Here is a 20,728-nt window from a genome sequence, read left to right on the forward strand (position 1 = left end):
TTGTCAATGCCCTCTCCTCAACCTCAGGAAAACACTGGTAAGGGTTACAGTTGTAACAAGCCTCCTTAGGCTGAGCATCTGCCAGTGTAACAAGAAAACAGACACAGAGTGATTTTCTGATTCGAAAAGGAAAAGAGAAAGGTGGGTCCCAGGGCCGGGAAGAAAACTACAAAGACCTTTCTCTTTCACTGAACCAGCAGGTTGCCCATCTGTAAGTGATCTGGAATGGAGAGCCCCTCGCCATTTGTGGGCATTGCTCATGAATTTTGTTGCATGGTTATATGTAGGTAGACCTTCTAGAGGCTTGTATACCCATTCACAGCGTTCCTTCCGAAACACAGCAGCTCACCCAGACCACATTCCCCAGGCGCTGGGGGAACCTACTTTCTTTGTTGACAATAGTTCATGTTGAGATGCTTCCATCCTTCCATCCTAACTGGGCATGTTCAGCAGGGTGTCTGTCCTGGTTTTATATTTACTGTTCATTCCTGTCCTCAGTCAGCTCTGACCTCCTTCCTTCTTTCTAAATCACTTGATATGGCAGAGACGACCTGAATACCACTGGCCCAAAGCCATGAGTTTACTAGTTATAAGATAAAAAAATAAGCATATAAGGGAAGGGTCTTCAGGGATATATAATGACCAGGAATAACAGTGCCTTCGGTATGTCCCTCTTTCCATAAATACATTTACTCAATTTTCTTTCTGTCTAGGATTGTGGCTGGGAAATCAGTATGGGTGAGAAGAGATGCTACTTCAGCATAAACAGAGCAAGAACCAATTTTGGAGGTGTAGTGATGAAGGAAACATACCAGTTCCCTGGTCCCTACTTTCCTGATGGCGGATCCTTCCGTAGACACAGAGCCAAGCGCTCTGTCGGGAAGGCTGCACATTATTGCAACGGACGGGAAGGAAGCGGGTCAAGGGAGTAAAAAACAAAATCATGTTCTTGGCTGCCAAAGCATCCTGCCTTTTTCATTCTTGGCTAGGGAGAGTTACCAGCCTAACAGGGCTCTCTGCCTTGCTCCCCCTGCACCCCAGCCCCTTTTCTGGGCCTCCCTTCCCCTCCTTACCAAAGCTCCTGCCTCTCAAAAGGAAACATCAGGTTATTTTAAAGCCGTGACCTGAGAAGGCCTCTCGGGCAAGCCGGCGCAAGCTGCTTTCTGCAGGAGTCCTAATTGCACATCTGCAGCAAAGCTGACCCCCGTATTCTCCTGGAGGACAGACCCGTGTTTCTACCACCAGAGACCAGGGGGCGCCCCCCTGCCGCTACAAGGAGCATACCATTGGATCGTTATTTTTATGAGATCATGCTCAGGGATATTATTTAAGACAACCGAAGGGAACGCCTGATACAATTTTCCCCCATTCACTGTAAGTGCTTCGCTTCCTTTCCATTTAGCTACTTAACAAATGTTGGACATACTGTGACTCCTAATCGCGCCATGAGACCTGGTCCTTATGCCAGGCCCCGTGGCCAGCCTGCCCCGTGGTCTCTTGGCAGGAACTGGTTGATGTTCCTGCCTCGGGAGACGGGGCGTGGAAGGAAATGGGGTGAGGGAGAGATGGGAGGTGGGAGGTGGGAGGTGGGGAGCAAAGGAAAGGCCCGTATTCAGCAGGTCCCAGAACTGACGTTATTACTCACATGTGTTGGGAAGCATTGGGGTACAGTTTTGAAAACTGTGGGGCCGAGTCCTCGGGGCCGTGGGGCGCAGCGTGGCTGATCACCATCATAATGGGCCTATGGGGATACATTTTCTTAGACATTTTGAAGTAATTAATGCTCTCGTTAGTGATTAAGTCTGTGAAGTAGTCCTGAAACATACATTTGACACAAAACAAAAATTACAAAAGGTGACATTCATCAGACGGCATTTGCATACTGCTTTCTTCAGAAGCGTCTCACTCAATGAAGGCATGAGGCCTGAAGCGGGAAGGAAGGTGATAACTCCCCAAAGCGGCAAAACATCTTCCCAAACGGACGAAATCAGTTGCCAGTTACTTTCTAGGGCGGCTAGGTAGGTAACGCGCAAAAATTTTATTTTAAGTAAGGGCACGACTTAGCAATTAGGAAAGAAAAAGAGTCCAGTCAGTCCTGTTTGCCCAAGATAATGATCAGATCTGGCAATGCGAACGCTAGAGACCCTGAAACACCGGATACATATTTCATTCTCTGATTTCATTGATGTAATTCTTTGACAAAAAATTTAATTACTTCAAGGGCAGGAAACACCCACGCCCACTACAAATTCACAGTTGCAGAACACGCACACACACGCGCGCGCGTGCACATGCACAAAGAAAAGGAAAGGTCTTTTCTTTAAAGTCAAAATTCACCTGTGGGAATTATACAGTAATTGCTAAATGAAAGCCATAGCTCAAATCTGGGTGCACAGGGAAAAGCTGCAGTATTTTATCAATTAATTCACTTGAAACAGTAAATATGGGGAGCATTTGATTTCCTGCAGACTATACTGTTAATTGCACAACTAAAATGATAACAGCTGCTGGGATTTGAGCCTGACTGGCTAATAAAATGACTTAAGCTGCCATCCGAGGGACTGATGCAACTCCGTAAGGGGGAAGGAAGAAATGGAATGAAAAGGAACGATGAAAACTTAAACCACCTGCTTCGTCTAAGTGGGTACTGCTGGCCTGGAGCTCTACTGCAAAGTTTATTCAGAAAGTGCCCAGACAGCATTCACAGCATCAGAGCCTCCCAGGCATGACTAATCACATGTAGATTCAAGGACCAGCACAGTTGCTAAAGCCATGCCCAAGGGAGGAAATCTGTGTCACATGTCATTGTGAGGACAACTCCACAGGCCATCACCTTCTTCCATGGGAGTGTCTGTTTCATTCCTTTTTCTCACTAAAAAAAAAAAGCCATATATTCTTTTCGGACACAGTTGTCTTTGACACTTAATCAGCTGTGATAATGGGCAAGTTACGCTAATTTTAGTCTTTGGAGGGAATCTTGATTACTTTGCTCTCCTTAAGACAACAGGGAAAGAAAGGTTAATAGCTTGAACAAGGAGCATGAAAGCATCCCTACAGATAAAAAATGATGGCAGTGACAATTAGCGCACTTTGTAGGACATTGCTCAAATCTGCCTCCAAGGTCCCCGCCAGCTTTCGACTTTGATGAGTCTGGAATCTTATTAGCAATGTTTGTGAATTCATTTGCATTCATTGTTTTCTGAAGGGGACGGAAGAGCCAGACTTACACCTTGTCTCCCACCAAGTTCCTCCAGCTCAAATCAGGCCAAGCATAAAGCCAGCACCATGCCAAAATTAAATCAAGCTCCTTCTCTCCCGATTTCCACCAATGGCTCTTTCGTAGTGATCTACGCTAGATAGAGCAGATTGCCGGCTTCTTTTAGAAAAGTGAGGAAGAGCTGGGCATAGCTAGACGAGAAGAGGATATTTTTGGCTAATTAGTGGGCTAAATTCGAAGATATTTTCCCCTTCACTCTTGTCTGAAAATTGTTTTATTTTTGGTTGGCAATCACAAAACCTTTGTGAATTTTAAAAAGTCTAATCTGGGATGCATTTGTTAGAGACACGGAGGGACGTGTCGATTTCAGTTTCTGTGAACATATTTGGAAATCTGAGGGTTGATGGCCCCAGAGAATGCTGTGGACTCTCGCTGCCGTGGGGCAGGTGTCCTTGTCACATATCAATGCTTGGTCAGACAGGAGGAAAAGCAAAGAATGTGGTTTCCTGACCTTCGATTATTGTGCTTGTCTGCTCTAAACCTGAAGCCACAGATGAAATGCACTTTCACGCCAGTGAAAAGCAAAATGGTACAAGATGAACACTGGATTATGTGGACAAATCCTCTAGGGAGCAGAAAAATAAAACAATGTCACGAGACCAAGTGGGGACGTCTATGATTTTCTTGATGATACTTCATCAAAGGCTGATTGCCTTTCATCTTAATGAGGGAAAAAAGAATCACTATTCAAAGTCAGTGTTCCTTGAAAGTCTTTTTCTTGCCTGGAGTTTAAAATTACCTTAAAATTTCTCATTCTAACATTGTGAGAACATAGAAAGCCAATCTCGCGGATAAGTTAACTCACTGAAAATGGCTTTTCCCCATTATGCACAAAGTAAATTGATGCAGTGTAAAAGTGCCTGAAAATTACCTTTGCATAATCAAATCCATGCTTTTCTTTGATGCCATTGCGACAAACAGTGTAATTATAGAAACGAGAATTCTTGATTAATCCAAGCCATTCTCGCCACCCAGGAGGGATGTAGCTGCCATTATATTCATTGAGGTATTTTCCAAAAAAGGCTGCAAAGGGAAAAAAAAAAGGATTATTTTCTCATATGAAATGATTAATCACAAATAAATGCATAAATGCATAAGTATGAAATTAGGATTTGAAAAAGGGGAGTAAAACCAAAGTAAACCTTGCTAACAGTGAACACCGAAATAATAGTGTAATACTCTGATTCTTTGGCAAAGTGACAGACGTACATTTTCCTTTTGAATAAATAAGCATAGCACCCACATACACAGATTATAGTGCAATAAAATCACCATAATGATCATGGTACTCAGGGTGCATCCATTTCTTGCGGGTCTGCTGGGATGAAAGCAGAATGTACCCTTTTGTTAAGTTGATGTAACAGAGAAGTAGCCGGTGGCAATGTGGAATGCTGTCTCTGGGCAAATACTGGGGGACTGAAAATTCAGTCTTGGTGAGAAAATAAGTTTTCTAACTTACAATTTGTGAGTTATAAATTATGAAAACACTATGGAAAAGCTTGTCTTTGTGTTTGCATATCCAGAGTGCAAATTTTCCAAGTCAAGGAACCACGGTAAACTCCATTTCTTAGGCACATGGTAAGGGTTTCTATGTCATACACATTTTATGGCATTGGTGTTCACATTATGTGTATTTTATGAACATGTATGTCTATTCGTGATAATGAAGGATTCTGGTGACACTGAATCACTGCACAGATGACTAACTTTCATAGAATCATAGCTGCACAGAGGATGTGGGACACTGACACTCTACTGCTCATTGATGAGGCCCTGGAGGGACTTCACATTTCTAACCTTGGCATGTCACTCCCAAGGAAGGCCACTGGGCAACAGAACTTACGATCCTGTCAGAGGGAAACTTTGGATTTGGATGTGGTCCTCTACCACAGATGATGAAAGGAGAGGGGCAAAGAGGAGAGAGTAAGTAGGGCAGCTTAGGGTTTTGGGGGAAAAATGTGTTAGATCTTGAAGTCAAATGCCTTGTAACTATCAGAAGGGGAGCCAAAAATGAAAGAGGATATCATTACTTTTTTTGCTTTCTTTTCTTTTCTTTCCTTTCTTTTTTTAAATTAAAAAAATTTTTTTTTTATTTCTTTATTTGACAGAGAGAGATCACAAGTAGGCAGAGAGGCAGGCAGAGAGAGAGAGAGAGGGTGAAGCAGGCTCCGGCTGAGCAGAGAGCCCGATGCAGGGCTCGATCCCAGAATCCTGAGATCATGACCTGAGCTGAAGGCAGAGACTTAACCCACTGAGTCACCCAGATGCCCCCCCCTTTTTTAACATGTTCACTTACTCTAATCACACTGCATACACCACGTTATCACCATGGAATGTAAATTCATGTTAGACAAGAGAGCTTCACAAGTGCAGGAAAGCATTCTGGAGTATACCCAAGTTTGTGGGTAATGACTGACCAAATCACCTTGCTGAAAAGTCATTAGCCATTTCGATTATAGGTAATGTGTCAACATTTAGGATTCTTATAGAGAAAATACACTGTATACGTTTAAGAAGTGTTTCTCCTTTACCCCTGCCTTAGTGCTTAAAATCCACATTTCTATTTCAAGATGACATTCAAAAATTTCTCTAATACTGGAGCAGCATAGCTCTAACTCGGCAATTGCAGAAAAACCAAACTGGGATCCATCGTTAAGGTATTCTTGTGTTTAAATGCATGATCCTGAGATAAAGCCTACTTCTAAGCAGCTGTGACCAGTTTTTTTAGGTTTGGTGTAAACACACACATTTCCATTTGCGGGGAAAGCAGAGACCATTATAGCCCATACGCTGTTCTGAAAGGGTTCTTTAAGAACCAACCAGCCCTCAAAACTGCAGGGCCCAATCAGTCCATAAGACAAGGAGAGTACTATTTCTAATAGTTTTAATTTCACCAGGAAGGCAGGCATAAACAAGCCCTCTTCTGGGTAACCTACATGTTTGGTCACTGTAGTAGCCATAAACATAGCCTTCCCCTTAAGTAAGAAGGAGTAGAGAAATTTTTATATATGGATATAGAGGGGGGTGTGTGTGTTGTGTACACACACGCTTAGACCTGTACATACGTGCGTATGTAATACACACATGCAGGCAAGCTTTCATTTTTCTGATTTTTAATCAAGGCCGCCATCTTTCATTTTAGGGAGAAACTATGGCTAGCCAGATGCCTTCCATGTCAAAGCCACTGTGCATCTAAGCAGGTTTCAGGTGCCTTCACTTACACACATGACGTAAGGTAGTTCCTGGATGACGAGCCTGGGAAGATGAAGACAGATCCCTGAATCAGGCAGTTTACTGGTATCGCTTTTCAAGCATGCCTTTCTCAATCTCAGTCTCGTCCACGGTATGTCATATCTGTGTCTTGATGGGCTAGCTAGCTCGCTTTCATCCTGATACACAGCTACCTGTAGGATACCTGCAGCTGAATGTTTTCCTTACTCTTCTAGAATCGTCCAGAATGGAATGATTCTTTTTCCCTTCCCAGTTTACTTCTCTTCTCAGATACCCTTTTCTTCTCCAAGAGTCATAATCGTCTTCCTGGTTGACCATGCACAGCACCCCAGGGCCTTCCCCGGTTCACCTGCTCCTTGGTCCCCTTGCTACACGGATGCCACCACCTGAAGGTTCTATGTGGATAACTGCTCTTGAACCTGCCCCTCTTTCTCCAACAACTGGCCACCCCTCATGAGTACTCTCAGTCTCCTGCCAGCTCCCCTAGCCAGCCTTCCGGATCTTTCTACACTTAATACCACCTTCCTGAAGACCGGCTCTGGGGAGATCACCCGTTATCGCAATCGTGGATGGACCGCCCTCAAGTTTCACTTGATAGAGTCAAGTTTCATTTGATAGCATGCCATGCAAGAATAGAATCCCTTTCTTTCCATTTCCAACCCCTGCCCAGATTTCTTGGTTATCTGTCCTTCTCTCTGAAGAAGGCATTTTCTCTGTTTGCTCTGGTTTTCACTGCTCTGCCTTTGCCGGTGCTAGTTCCCTCATCTCCCCGCTGAGTATCAGGGCTAGACCCGGTGCCATTCTAATCCCAGTCTTTGCCCAGTCCCTACAGCGATTTGTCTCTGTGGCTCAAAGGCCATCTTCCCTTCCCTCCTTGTGCTACAGTCATGCTCGTATGTAAAGTAATCCCCCTTAGCCTGTAAGGCTTCAAGGGCGAACATTGCCTTTGCCTCATCTCTGTACTCTCCCTGCTCCCCATCCTTGCACATAGTATAGGGGGATTCATAGCTTTTGTTTCTCGCACTGGGGTTCATGGGCCTCTGTGTATTCCGGGGATTCCACAAATTCTAGACTGATGTTTTCACTGGAATCAGAAGTGGCTAAAGCTGCCATTTCTGATTAATTTTCTTTGAAGAGCGAACTCAAGTCGAGAAGCATAGCACTGTTTATTTGTTGAATGAATGCTTACATGTTGAGTCTGCAAACAAGTATATCCATCAAGCAGTCAGTTGGCTAAACGCCCACTGCCTGTTACCCAGCCAGGCCCCAGAGCCCATCGGCCGGTGTGGGACAAAGTATACAGGATCTCAGGTCAGATAGGACTCAGGATTTCCCTCTGAGCTGACTACATGCAGTAGGAATTCTAATGAGGGTTTCTCGTCTGCAGAGACCAACCACCTTTTCACAGAGAACCATGAGATGATTTTCCTTTCTGACGAAAGGCAATAATGACTTCCAGTCAGAGGGAGCAGATGAGGGCCACACCCCACCAACATGACTTCAGAGGGGACTATTTCCAGGAACTTTTCACTCAATAAGCTCGAGCCCGGCTCTGTCCTCTGGCCTGCTCCTCATCTCCAGGGTCCCCCCCTGCAACCCCCCCCCCCCACTTTTCTCTCCTTTCATCTTAAAAGAAGTAGAAGAGTACAGGGGTTTGGAGTACAAACCCCGGAGCTGGCTGCCTGGGTTGAAATCCTGGCCATGCTATTTGCCAGCTGTCTGTCCACAGGCAAGTCACTTGGCCTCTCTTCACCTCCAGTTCTCCCATCTGTAAGACCATGAGGATCATAGTAAGAACAGCAGTAGGGTTGTTGTGAGAATCCAGTGAATTAAAACATACGTAAAGCGCTTCAAACAGTGCCTGGCACCTAACAAGGGCATATTAAATGCCACTTCTGCTCGTATTCTTATTAGCGGCTCCATTACTATGGTCTTCCCAACTCCGAGTTCTGACTCGAAGTCCTTTACCGCCCTGCACTGTGAGGAAATCTTGTCTGAGTTCTGCACTTGTGCACTTGAAAACATTTCTACATCTTTTTCCTGCCCAATCAGACTTATTTTGTGGCAACAGATTCCCATTTGGCTTACATTTTCCTGCTTCATTAGTTTGTAGATTTTTTTTCCTGGCTTCATTCATCTTGTTCTCTGTTTTTTTTTCCAATGGGGGCAGCCATGACAGGTCATTCCTGCCCTTCCCTCATGGTTGTCCTTGTTGGGTTAGTTACTGCTGCTTTCTACCCATTGCCATGGTTATCGCCCCTCCCTTAATCCTCCCCTTATAAACTATCCCTTCAAGTCTCTTTATAGTCCCTGTTACTGGCTTCAGAACTCCCTCCAGGTTTTCGGTGTCTTTGAGCAAATGGAGTGTAAAATATGTACTCAGGATTCCAGATGTGCCCTCACCCATCACACTCGTTCCAAGAGAGACCAGGACCTCGTGCGTCACCACGCAGCACCCTGGTGCCATGGGCTTCAAGTTACTCTGGCCTTTCTGGTTGCCTCGTAACACTGAGACTCATTTGTAATCACCCCTGGCCTCTTTCAACATTACGCTTCCTGGCAGCACTCTGCAATTGATTATCTGGGCTTCTAATTATTTTCCTCCAGATGTATTAAATCTCTTTCTCTCTCCCTAAGGTGAATTTTGTTTTCTTGCCCATAATGCTATTGCATTACGTATAGTATGAAGTTTTTCTTCTCCTTTGGCATTGGCAACTCAGTCAATTTACTACTATGGGAATATATCCCGAACACACCATCTACCCGTCCTGTATCGTGTTCTTCTCTGAGACACCATTAAACACTTCCCTTCACGGCTATTTGAGAAGGTGGTAGGGGGGTCAGGTGACAGGGTGAAAGATCACAAAGACCTGATTATAATTAGTGTTGACTTTATGTCATGCTACTTCTGTCCAAGACTATCTGTTACATAATATTTTAAAAATTCCCCTTCAACTTTTTGAAACAAAGACCTTTCAGTCAGCAATAGGAACTACACAAAAGATGTCTGATGCTGTGGAGAAGTTAAATCTTACGTAATATAACAAACGATACACTAATTGAGCTTTTACTCCATGTCATTGATAGGCTTGGGGTCATAGGATTTTACTGGTAGTAACTGACAAACTAACAACATACATGATTTTGAGCCAAGTTAAAACTATAATTCCCCAACTGGACTGTCAGTCTAATGAAGACAGGGATCTTACTTTATATCTTTTTATATCCCAGCATTTAGTGTAATTCCAGGTATATGTAGTTCAAAAAATGTTTGCTACCTCATGTTACTATCAAAAATCTGTAATGCCATTATTCACTAAAATTAGAATATTAGTGTGTCTTACTTTAGGTCAACTCTACATTTTAAAAAAATCCCAAACTGGACAACAAATAAAATATATATGCTGTAAGTAACATAAATAAATTTCATAAACTAAAAAGACATGAAATCAGAAACTTCCTTTGTCCAAATTATTTTGTCACAAAGGGATTTTTTTCAAAAGAAGTTATTGCAGTTCTCCATTAAATATTGCCCCTTCTCAAGAGGCGAACCATGAGAGACTATGGACTCTGAGAAACAACCTGGGGGTTTTGAAGGGGCGGGGGTGGGAGGTTGGGGGAACAGGTGGTGGGTAATAGGGAGGGCACGTGTTGCATGGAGCACTGGGTGTTGTGCAAAAACAATGAATACTGTTACGCTGAAAAAATAAATAAATTAATTAAAAAAGATATTGCCACTTCTCCCCAAATGATATGAAGTAAAATGAGTATGACTAAAATTTAATTCACATGTGATTTTATGTATCATGTGTTCTGACTGTAACTTGAACACTACAATCTTTAAATGAATCAATATAAAAATTAGAGGGATTATAATAAAACTACGGTATAATTTTGGACAAAAAAACACCTACGAATCATCCCAATTTAATCTCTGTATTACATGTACGAGTTGGAAAACTAGTCTATGCAAGTTCTCTAAACAAATTAAAGGCAGAGATGGGATGTGGCTCTAGCTCTCCTCAGTTTTGATTCAGGGATTTTTCTGACATTTGTTGTTACCTCGCAAATGTGGATTGTGACTTTTACCTTAAAACTAATGCCAGGTTTTACATTTAAGTCTCACAAGAAGTTCACACTAATTTTTTTTTTTTTTTTAGCAGACAGTCAGGTAGGATATTCGTTTTTATGATAGATAATCCAGTATCATTCCCACTTCACTTGTCAGAACATAAAATGCAATAGACATGTTGCTGTATTTTCCCCTTTTGAACGTTTAAGCCGTTGGAGAGTCATATTTTCCATGAGTAAAGTTAGAAAAAATTCAGGCTATCGCCAGTCCAAAAGTATGCCTCAGTTCTGAGAAAGAAAAATCATGTCATACGATGGTAAATATTATATTGGATCAATTCAATCCATTGAAATCCATGTATTCTGGATGCCTCCCAAAATCTGCCTCTTAGTAATTTGTCTTCTTGGAGTTATTCTTCATAAAACTGATTACTGCGTTGTGCTTTTCTCTCGATAGAATATTTATGTATGATACATATTTCAATTTCTCACATTATTTTTCTTGGGTTCTCAGCTAAACATTCCAGATAATGTATTCATTATTAGAAAAACAATAAAATCTTTATATATCAGCTTTTCGGTTTAGTAGATTATAAATAATTATGTTGGTTTAATACCCCTTCACTCATTCTCTTGACTTCCTAAAATGCCTGTCATCCTGATGTTCTTATTTGTGTATTTTTGAATGGGTCTTTATCCCTGGCTAGATCAATAAACTGTTGTTATGAAGGCATCTTTGCTTCCTAATCACCTGAGACACTTCAATATTTTCCTATCAAAGATAATTTTAAATTGTATAGATCTCTATCACTGCCATTTTCGTCTTCCAATTTGTACTTTTGTCTGATTCATTAAGGGGCACATCAATTTTCTTCTGTGCAGATCATCTTTTTTCTATTTCTAACTATTCGGAAAAGTCCCTGTTACCTTTAAAGAATTCCTTTTCCTCTCTACGATGACTCACTATAAATTCAATTATTATCTAAGTGTCTAGACCCCTGGGCAGAAAGAAGGTTGGCCTCGGAATTAGACTAGGTTTCCAGGAGCAAGTCTTCTACCCCGAGAGAAGACAACCAGGCTTCACAAAGAGCCTGACAATTGTCACTGGGACAGCCGTATGGTGTGCAGTGTCATTTGAGACCCAAAACCCATACAGGCACACTGGCAAGAACCCCGAAGACCAAGGCCCTGACACCTGCTCCCTGCCTTAGAACATCGGATGTGTCACTTTTGATCTTAGCATAAATTTGCTCATCTGAAAAATAAGGGACTTGAACTAAATTCTCTGTCTTATCTAAAATCTTATGATCCGTTGTGGGGTAGATACAGCATAGTCTAATTGAAACAAGTACCAGAATATGCTATGCTTCTTAGAAGAAACCGATTTATTTCTATCTTAGTGACCTGGTAAACTTCGCAATGGATGGCATTTTGATTTTTGCTTTTGCCATCTGGAAGCTTAGCTCCACATAGGCACCATTCCCCCACAACTCCACAGCGGGAACTTTGTACACCTTGCTTTGCCTTGACTTTTACTGGTACGTCTCTTCAGTTCCATTTTCCAGGGTCCTTACTGTATTGTATCCTGGTGTGTTTTATGTGTCCCTAAAGAAACTTTGGTTTGAGGCATGACAGAAATATACATAAAGAAATAAGATGATGGAAAAGGAAAGACTCTGGAGTCAGATGTGCTGAATCCAACCCAAGACTGGTTAACCTGTGACCCTAGACAACTCCTGAGTCTTTTCGTCTTTGGTAACACGGGCAAAGCCAGAAGAATTTAGTGAGACAATTCCGTGAAAGTGCCTGCTGCATAGTAGGTCAGCAACAAATACTAATTTCCTTCTTTCCCCTCTTACTTTTTTCTCCTTAGTTTCTTTGAGGTATTACTGACAATCAAAAATTGTAATATATTTGGGGAACCTTGGTGACTCAGTCTGTTAAGCGACCGACTCTTAGTTTCTGCTCAGGTCATGATCTCAGGGTCCCAGGATCAAGCCCTGGGTGGGGCTCCACGCTCAGTGTGGAGTCTACTTGTCCCTCTCTCTCCCTGCGTTTGCGTGTGCTCTCTCTGTCTGTCTCTCAAATAAATAAACAAAATCCTAAAAAAGTTGTAATATATTTAAGGTGTACAACCTGATGGCCCAAAATACTTAAACGTCCTGAGATATTCACCGTTGCCAAGCCAACCAATATATCCGTCACCTCATACCTCTACTATGTTCCTTTTTCATTTCTTATATGGTGACAACACCAACCCTCTTAGCAAATTTCAAGTGCACAGTACAATATCGTCAACTAGGGTCCCATTGCTGTACATAGTTTCTTCAGAACTCATTCATCTTCTTGCTTTTTCTTGATTTGCCCTGAAACAAGTTAGCAAAACCTAGTGGGCCACTCTAAGTCCCGGCAGGGTTCTCTGTGTCATCCTGCATCTCTATTTCTTATGACAGACTTCGTCCATATCACTCTGGATATGGGGAGAGTCCCGATCCTTCAAGCTATAGATCTGCTACTAGGTTTTAAATGATAGGGAGCCTGGGAGTTTGAAAGGCATCAATTTCACATGATGCTTCTCACAAACAAAACATAATTTGGTGGTTACAATCAGGAACCAGGCTTTAGGGGAACGTTTCTGATTTTGCTTCTGAGTTGGTCACACGGTATTTGAAATCCCCACCTCAGTTATAAAACAGAGCCAAGTACATTTGCTGTCTCTGAACCCTACGGGGATGTTTGATGGATTTGCAAAATGCCTTAGAGCTCTCAGATGAAAGGTGCCATAAATTTAAATCACTTACGTGAGAAAACACACTTAGGATAAGGCACTCTGAGTAACCTAGTTTCTTTCCAAAGCATAAGCAAACACCCTTGAGAGTCATGGGAGGAGATTTTGAGAGGCTTGTGAATGACAACACTATCATAGTCAAAATCAATATTTTTATTCATAAATAACAAGGATTAAGTGCCCACAGAATGCTCTGCAAAAGAAGCAAATGGCCTCATATTTTTCAAGTCTAGTGGGAAAGATTCATTTCATTTTTTAAAGGTATTTAAGAGAATACATTTGTTTGAAACCCTTTACTTCTTCATCTTTAGAATAGAGAATCTGTAGACCTAAAAATCATTTCCAACGAGATTTAATGATGATATCTTTAAATCTTATAAGTCTAGGTGGCTCTGAAAAAAACAAACAAACTAGTTTTGTTCTCCCGCTCTTCTACAAACAATCCTTGTTGCCTTTCAAAAGGAAGCATTCAGAAAACCCAAGAGAATATCGACATGCTGAGAATTCTCTCAGGTTTTATTCAAAGGCTTTGGGGGTTAACTTTACCAGAAGGAGCTTGTTTCTTTCTTAGAAAGACTGGCATGACATTTATGACTTCTCTTGAAAGAGATCCCCAATTTTCAAAAGACCAACTAACCAAAAACCTCTCCTTGCCCTACATAGGATTAGGGATGCCTTCCCTTCATGGACGATGGGCATGAACACATGGGACCTAAAAATAAGCACAAATTGGCTAAAGAAACTCCAAATTCTCTCGATTAGGAATGAATGAGTAAATGAATCAATAAGGTATACCTCACTGGTTTCTTCATTCGGTTATTTATTAATTCAAAAAATCATTCTGATCACCTATTGTGTCCCAGATCTTGAAGTAGATGCTAAACAGTTTCAAAACCTTTGTTGATGTCTCACTGAAACAATCAGCAGGAATTCACTGACACCTCAGGCAAGCCTCAAGCTGAACCATGATCCTTGAGATCTGGGAGTTGGAGGTAAGCAGGTAAATGGGGTGAAAACTGTTCTGTTGCGGATCCTCTTAGAAAATTCCAACCATCATGTGCTCTGATGAATATAACATTTTCATAATGTGCCCTCCTGAGCATCACTTTTTTTCTAAGGGATCTCACATTGGTGAGATCACCAATTACATTCTTCAGAGAAAAAAAAAAAAGATGGGATGGGGAGGATCCCGATAGAGAAAAATAAAAAACAAAACCAAAAACCTACACTGCTTCCAATTGTTGGATTTTTATATACAGCATTTTCCTGTATCTAAGAAGTACCAGCAGAGGTTCATTGGCTAACAAGTCCGCGTTTACCTGTTCTGTAGCCAGTGTTGTTAAGATATACAGCAAAAGTCCGAGGTTCATGCATCGCCTGCCATGAAGGTGAGGAGCAGTTCTCATTATTGGTGTAGACGTTGTGGTTGTGCACGTACTTTCCGGTGAGCATGGAGGACCGGGAGGGGCAGCACATGGGGGTGGTAACAAAAGCGTTGGTGAAGGTGGCTCCCCCATGCTCCATAATCTTTCTTGTTTTGTTCATGACTTGCAGGGACCCTGGAAGGCACAATTCCAGCATTGTTTAGCAGAGCGTACCACATGAACGCCCATTGATGTCATGTCACTCAGTGACTCTGTTCCCCTGATTTATTAATTTCCCTCCATTGGCTTGAAGGAGTCGATAATTTGACAGCTCCCATTTCCAGAACAGAATTAAACATTTGGGATCCGACCATCTCAAGCATTTTGCAGAATAATAAAACGCATTTCAGCTTCTCCTCTCCTTACTCACAAAGAAAAAAAAATGCAGGCTAATCTGATAATTAAAGCTAGAATTTTAGATATGGAGCAAATTCAAAGGCCAGCAGCCTTTTGAAGATTACCAGAGAACAACAGCCTGTTACACAGGGCATCAAAAACCCAACCCACCACATAGGCACAAAGCTTGTGACCTTGAGGAGGTTACTAGTTACAATGTTTTAATCATAGAAAAGTAAGAGGAAAACCATTTTTTTCCCTCTGTTAAGTAAAAGGCCCTCCAAAATGCCTGTCTTTAATTAAAAAAAAAACTTCATTGTAACTTGGTATCCTCTAGCTAAGTCACCAAATACCTACCAGTTTTTCCATCCGGATAACGCTGCCAGTTTATACTTTCACCTGTTTACATGTAATATTAAAAGGGAGATTGTTTGCTTATGAAAGAGCAATGATTCTATTGCACTCCAAAGTATTTGCATAGAGTAAAATATTCCACTTTGACTGCAAAGGATGAAATTGTAACTTAAGATTGCTGGGGGAGAAAAAAACGACTTCGATTACTCTATCCAGCCAAATACTGCCGCTGAAACACATCCAAATACTGCAGAAAAAAAGCACAGGCTAGAATTCAATAGTCTTTTCAGGACTTGTCAAGAAATGCACTACAGAGCGCCACAGCCAAGCCTATTGCATTTGAATCCTGGAGCCTCACATTTCCAACAGGTCCCACTTCTTCCAAAGAAAGGGAGAAAGTCTATGTAGTTTTCCAGCAAGGAAGGAAATCGTAATGCAAACCAGGCAAGCATTCAGAGCAGAAGAGAAGTGTGCAACGGTCCAAAAAGCCACAGTGAGCCTGATTTTTTCATGTATTAGCTCTTACTGTTCACATGAAACATATGAAAACAGGAGGAAGGTTTCTAATTGGGTCTCATTAGAGCTCCCTAAAACAGGCTTTAGTGAGGAGGATTCCTAACTGCTTTTTCTCCCCTGGTTGTCTTCGGGAGATCAAGCAACATTTTTGTAATTGGTGAATAACATGGAACGAGTGCCCACTTCATCTCTGGGCTGCTCCCCCAAGTGTAGCATTAACAAAAGAAATGGAAAATTCTCTGCTGCCTCGGTCTTCAGCGGTAAACTACCTAGATTAGAACTGACGTATAGAAATCACTTGGGGATATTTGCAAAGCCACGTAAGAGCATGGAGATAGCAGTAGCGGTACAAATAAGGTTAGGGAGGACTGAAGGGGATGTTTGATGGGAGTTCTGAAACAAGAGATGAGGACAAACGGAAGGGGAGCAGGAAGAAAAACACAAGATGGGTGAAATGTGCTTGTGGCAGTGTGGGGAGGACAGTGTGTGGGCTCCGGAGGTGGGAGGATGTCGAGGAATGAGTCCAGCACATCGATTTTCAAGGATGAAAAAGAATATGGGAAATTCTCTTGATAAAACATAGGAGGTAGAGTTAGCCAGTGGCTTTGAGGCTGGGCAGAGACACTTGGTTTTGATAGAAGAGCCAAAATGAGGGCAGAATTGTCTCTCTGTCAAAGGCATGAATGATACAGTATGGAAAACGTCTTCAAGGGGAGTTGTTGTGGCAAAGGGGGATGGAGGCCATGTGCACTGAAGAGGAAATAGGCTGGTCCATCAAGGTTACAGCCCAGAGGTGGCTAAAGCCACCCGGCAATGAGGTGATGCAAACCTGAACTGGATTGTGCCTCCAAAATGGAGGGAGGCTCGAAGAAACAGATCCCAGAGACGTTGTCATGCATCAGAAGGTAATGAGTTGACTCATACCTCAACGTTTTCAGCACAGGAAGAACACTAGGAAAGTAATGGTTTCACTGTTGCTTAAGAAGTAGCTAAAAACACAGATCAAGGAAGTCCATTTCAGAAATGTGTTTTATATCTATAGATCAGATGGGGGAAACATCCTGCAGATGGAGACAAGTAGATGGATGGAGACATGGGAGTGGGGAGAGAGCTCAAGGTAGAAGCTCGCGTCTATACACTTATTCCTCTCGCCTCTTTACCTCTCTGCAGTGCTTACTTAGTGCAGTATCTGAAATTTTGGGAAAACTCAGCAAACAATACTGATGGATTTTCTCTGCCTACTGCTCTTTATTACAAAGATGGGCTCTCAGTTTCCTTTATGAGCCTTAGCTCCACTCATATTAAAAAAAAAAAAAAAGCACCAGAAACCATCCTTAAAGCCCCTGAATCACCAGCAATCTTCTGTTTACAGACTCATTCAGACTGCACATATAGGACGGTAGGTGGGAACTGGATCTAAGGCAAATAATGTATAAATTGGTACTAAAACTTAGCCTAATTGATAATCTGGATTTACCCCAACAAGGGCTCTCCTCCCATTCTAAATGTCACTCTTTTAACGAACTAGGCAGATTATGTTGAGGTCCTACACGAGCTGTCCAAATTCCAATCAGTCCCCAAGTCAAAGGGCTTGTTGAGGCCATTTGGTCCCCAGAGTCACCATGACCACTGCAGTCCCACAATTAAGATTCATAAAAGTGGGTATCTGGCCTGAAGTTTCTCAGTAAAGAGAAGATTCTGAGACAATGTTCTTCCAACTTGAAACATCACTTGGAGCATAAGTTTCATCAGAATTCTGGGCCCGCCCTGAGATGCTGATCTTGTAAGACTTCAGGAGGCACTGGATGGGGAATTTGCATTTCTAACAAGCCCCCTGGTGAGGCCTTGCTGAGGCCACTGCTCCCTGCCCGTGGACCACACTCGCGCTCAGAGAAGTAGTCCAGGTTGGACACAGAAGCAGGGAAGCCTAGAGCTGGGAGAGACTTTGGCAGGTGCCCCTAAGCGGCTCAGCCCAGTCCCGAGGCTGTAAGCTTCTGCAGACGGGAATCGGAATCCTGACGATAAGCTTTCGTAGCAGGTGCTCTTACCTATTATTCCCATATAAATACCACAGATGATGAAACTGAGGGGCTGAAGGGCTAAATAGCATTCTGAGGGCCACACATACCCTAGGGAGCAAAGCCTGGAAGCAATGGCAGGCCCTCCGCTCCAGACACCGCGCTCTTAATCTCCATCTTGGCCGAGTAGGGACTGTGACATTGACGTTGTCCAGACCGAGAAACAGAGAAGGTATCTGCTCAGAGTCAAGATACGTCTCACTTTCCATGGTCTGATATTTTGCTTCATCTGGCCTCTTAGGGGAGACACTGAAGCACACGAATGCCGGCCTCCTGCCTACCCTGCCCCCAGGGGCTGATGTGATCTCAGAAGCTCAGGCCCAGGGAGGGCCAAGTGGGCTGCCCATATGTCTGTCCTCATAGCTGGCGTGAAAGGCTGCCTCTGATCTTGCTGGGTTCTCTGCCGATGATGGAACACAGGAAGGCTACCTCTTTCCGCTGAGTGAGGAGGCACTGGGAAGGAAAGCACGAGGAACCTTCTTGATTGATTGACATTGATTGACTTGATTGATGTCGGGCAGTAACATTGTCTCGCACGGCCTCCCTCACCACTGAGACCGCACCGTGGACTTTTCCTTGGGAAACTCTCCCGAAAGCTAGTCTGTGAGGAAACTCATCATTCCGAACGTACAGCTGTCGGGTTGAATGAATGGGACAATGTCCTGCCTCGCTGTTGGAAGAGCTCAGTTTTGTTTTAAGCTGCAACTACTCACCTCCCTGAATTTTAGGCCTTTGGGGCCTACAACGCCAATCGTGCTGATTCTCAGTTATTAGAACTATTATTTTGTAGGAATGAGAAGACGCTTAAGGCCGAAAACTCCAACAAGATTCACAGGGCAGGGGGGCACCTGGGTGGCTCAGTGGGTTAAGCCTCTGCCTTAGGCTCGGGTCATGGTCTCAGGGTCTTGGGATCGAGCCCCGCATCGGGTTCTCTGCTCAGTGGAGAGCCTGCTTCCTCCTCTCTCTCTGCCTGCCTCTCTGCCTGCTTGTGATCTCTCTGTCAAATAAAAAAAATCTTAAAAAAAAAACAAACAAGGCAGGACTTAGGAGGGTAAGAAGGAGACGGGTAAGAGCTCTGAACTTGAACTTGTGGGGAAACATCTGGATTTGGCCACAGATCAGGCTGAGGAAATCACCTACTCTCTTTTGGTCCAAATGTCTCATCTGTAAAATGGAGCTAAGAATCATTCTCCAACTAGTTCGCAGGGCGGTTAAGGAGCAAATGGAGGGACAACGCTCACTGTTAGAGCGCTTTATGCAAACGTGTGTTATCAGGGGGCTGGAGCTGGACTCTGCATGCACATCAACCCACTGCGTTAATTTTCTCCTGTCTTTTCAGTCCCCCTGTCTGTAATCTACATCTGAGTTCCGAAAGCGGATGAGACTGAACAGGTTGCCACAGATTGAATATTCGTGTCCCCCACAAAATGCATATGTTGAAACCTAATGACCAGGACGGTGGTATCAGGAGGTGGGGCCTTTGGGAGTCGGGATTAGATCGTGAAGGTGGGCCCTCATGAATGGGATTAACGCCCTCATATAGGAGACCCCACTAGGCTCCCTTGCCCCTTCTGCCACGCGAGAATACCTAATAAGACAGCCATCTGTAAGCCAGAAAGCGGGCTCGCACCAGACACAGAATTGGCTGGCATCCTGCTCTTGCACTTCCCAGCCTTCAGAACTGTGAGAAATAAGCCACAAAACCATCCAGCCTATGGTATTTTGTGGTAGTCTGTTCACGACCAAGACAGAGGTCAGCTATCATTTCTATGTTGTTAAGACTTAACACGTTAATGCTGGCTTATAGTTAAAAATATCAGTTCTCTCCCACGCCACACACACACTCCCCTTGCGCAAGAAGCCTGACTTCATAATCATTTAAAATTGTCCTTGGAGGTGGAAGCCCGACAAGGTTGCTATGAGGCAACTGTCATTGGGTCCAGTAGCTGGTGTGGGGGCACTGCTGACTGGCCTGGCTTGAGGACAGAGAAGGTCCAGGCCACAGCTGAGTCCTAGGTCTGCCAAGAAAAGCTGTCCCAGTGCCAGAGTTCCAGGTGGGGAGGGGTGTCTGCAGTGCGCCTGCAGGGGTAGGGGTGCTGTAACAGCAATCAGGTAGAAAGGAGGCTACTGCTGGGTCAGCAGTGACTGGGAGGGGAGAGACGGCACTTTTCAGGAATCCTGCAAGTTCTAGCACGTTTGCAATTTCAGTGGAATTTTTTTTAAAGAATCAAGGCTCGAGGAACAGTACTTTGGATGGAGTATGGGGTAGCTTATTGGGACTGGTTGGGACCAGGGCCAGGAATTTAAATCATTCTACACACTCCAACTCATTTATTCTCACATCATCTGTGTGAAAAAGGTCAACAGAGAGAAAATGTCCAACTTCTCTGAATGACTTTTCCAAAATTACAGAGAGCTTGAATTCCTTTTACATGTCAAACTTTACAACAAAACTTCATCTTTCTTGATTCAAGTGTCTCAGTGTTTGATTATTCAATGGTTTGTACTATGAAACATTGACGTTTTCATCAAGTCTGTTTACCATGGAAAAACTCACAAAACCAGAAATTCAGTAATAAGTATTGCCATTGTCATCCCTTAAGGAAACAGGCATGTGGGGTTCAAATGCACCTGGCTTTCTAGAGAGACACAC

The 20,728-nt window shown here is 43.2% G+C and overlaps 1 protein-coding gene across 4 annotated transcripts in view; it reads right to left on the reverse strand.

Annotated features, from left to right (window-relative positions):
• Positions 1 to 20,728, reverse strand: part of SULF1 (sulfatase 1) — a 174,755-nt gene that overhangs the window by 52,112 nt on the left and 101,915 nt on the right. For all 4 annotated transcript variants that reach the window (XM_046025949.1, XM_046025940.1, XM_046025958.1 and 1 more), the window contains 3 exons: positions 14,687 to 14,926; positions 4,149 to 4,300; positions 1,646 to 1,815 (listed from right to left, as the gene is read on the reverse strand). In XM_046025949.1, the coding sequence (XP_045881905.1) occupies positions 1,646 to 1,815; positions 4,149 to 4,300; positions 14,687 to 14,926 (562 nt within the window). The remainder of the gene's footprint in view (positions 1 to 1,645; positions 1,816 to 4,148; positions 4,301 to 14,686; positions 14,927 to 20,728) is intronic.

This window comes from Meles meles, chromosome 1 (genome assembly GCF_922984935.1).
Source record: "Meles meles chromosome 1, mMelMel3.1 paternal haplotype, whole genome shotgun sequence".
Taxonomy (NCBI): Eukaryota; Metazoa; Chordata; class Mammalia; order Carnivora; family Mustelidae; genus Meles; species Meles meles.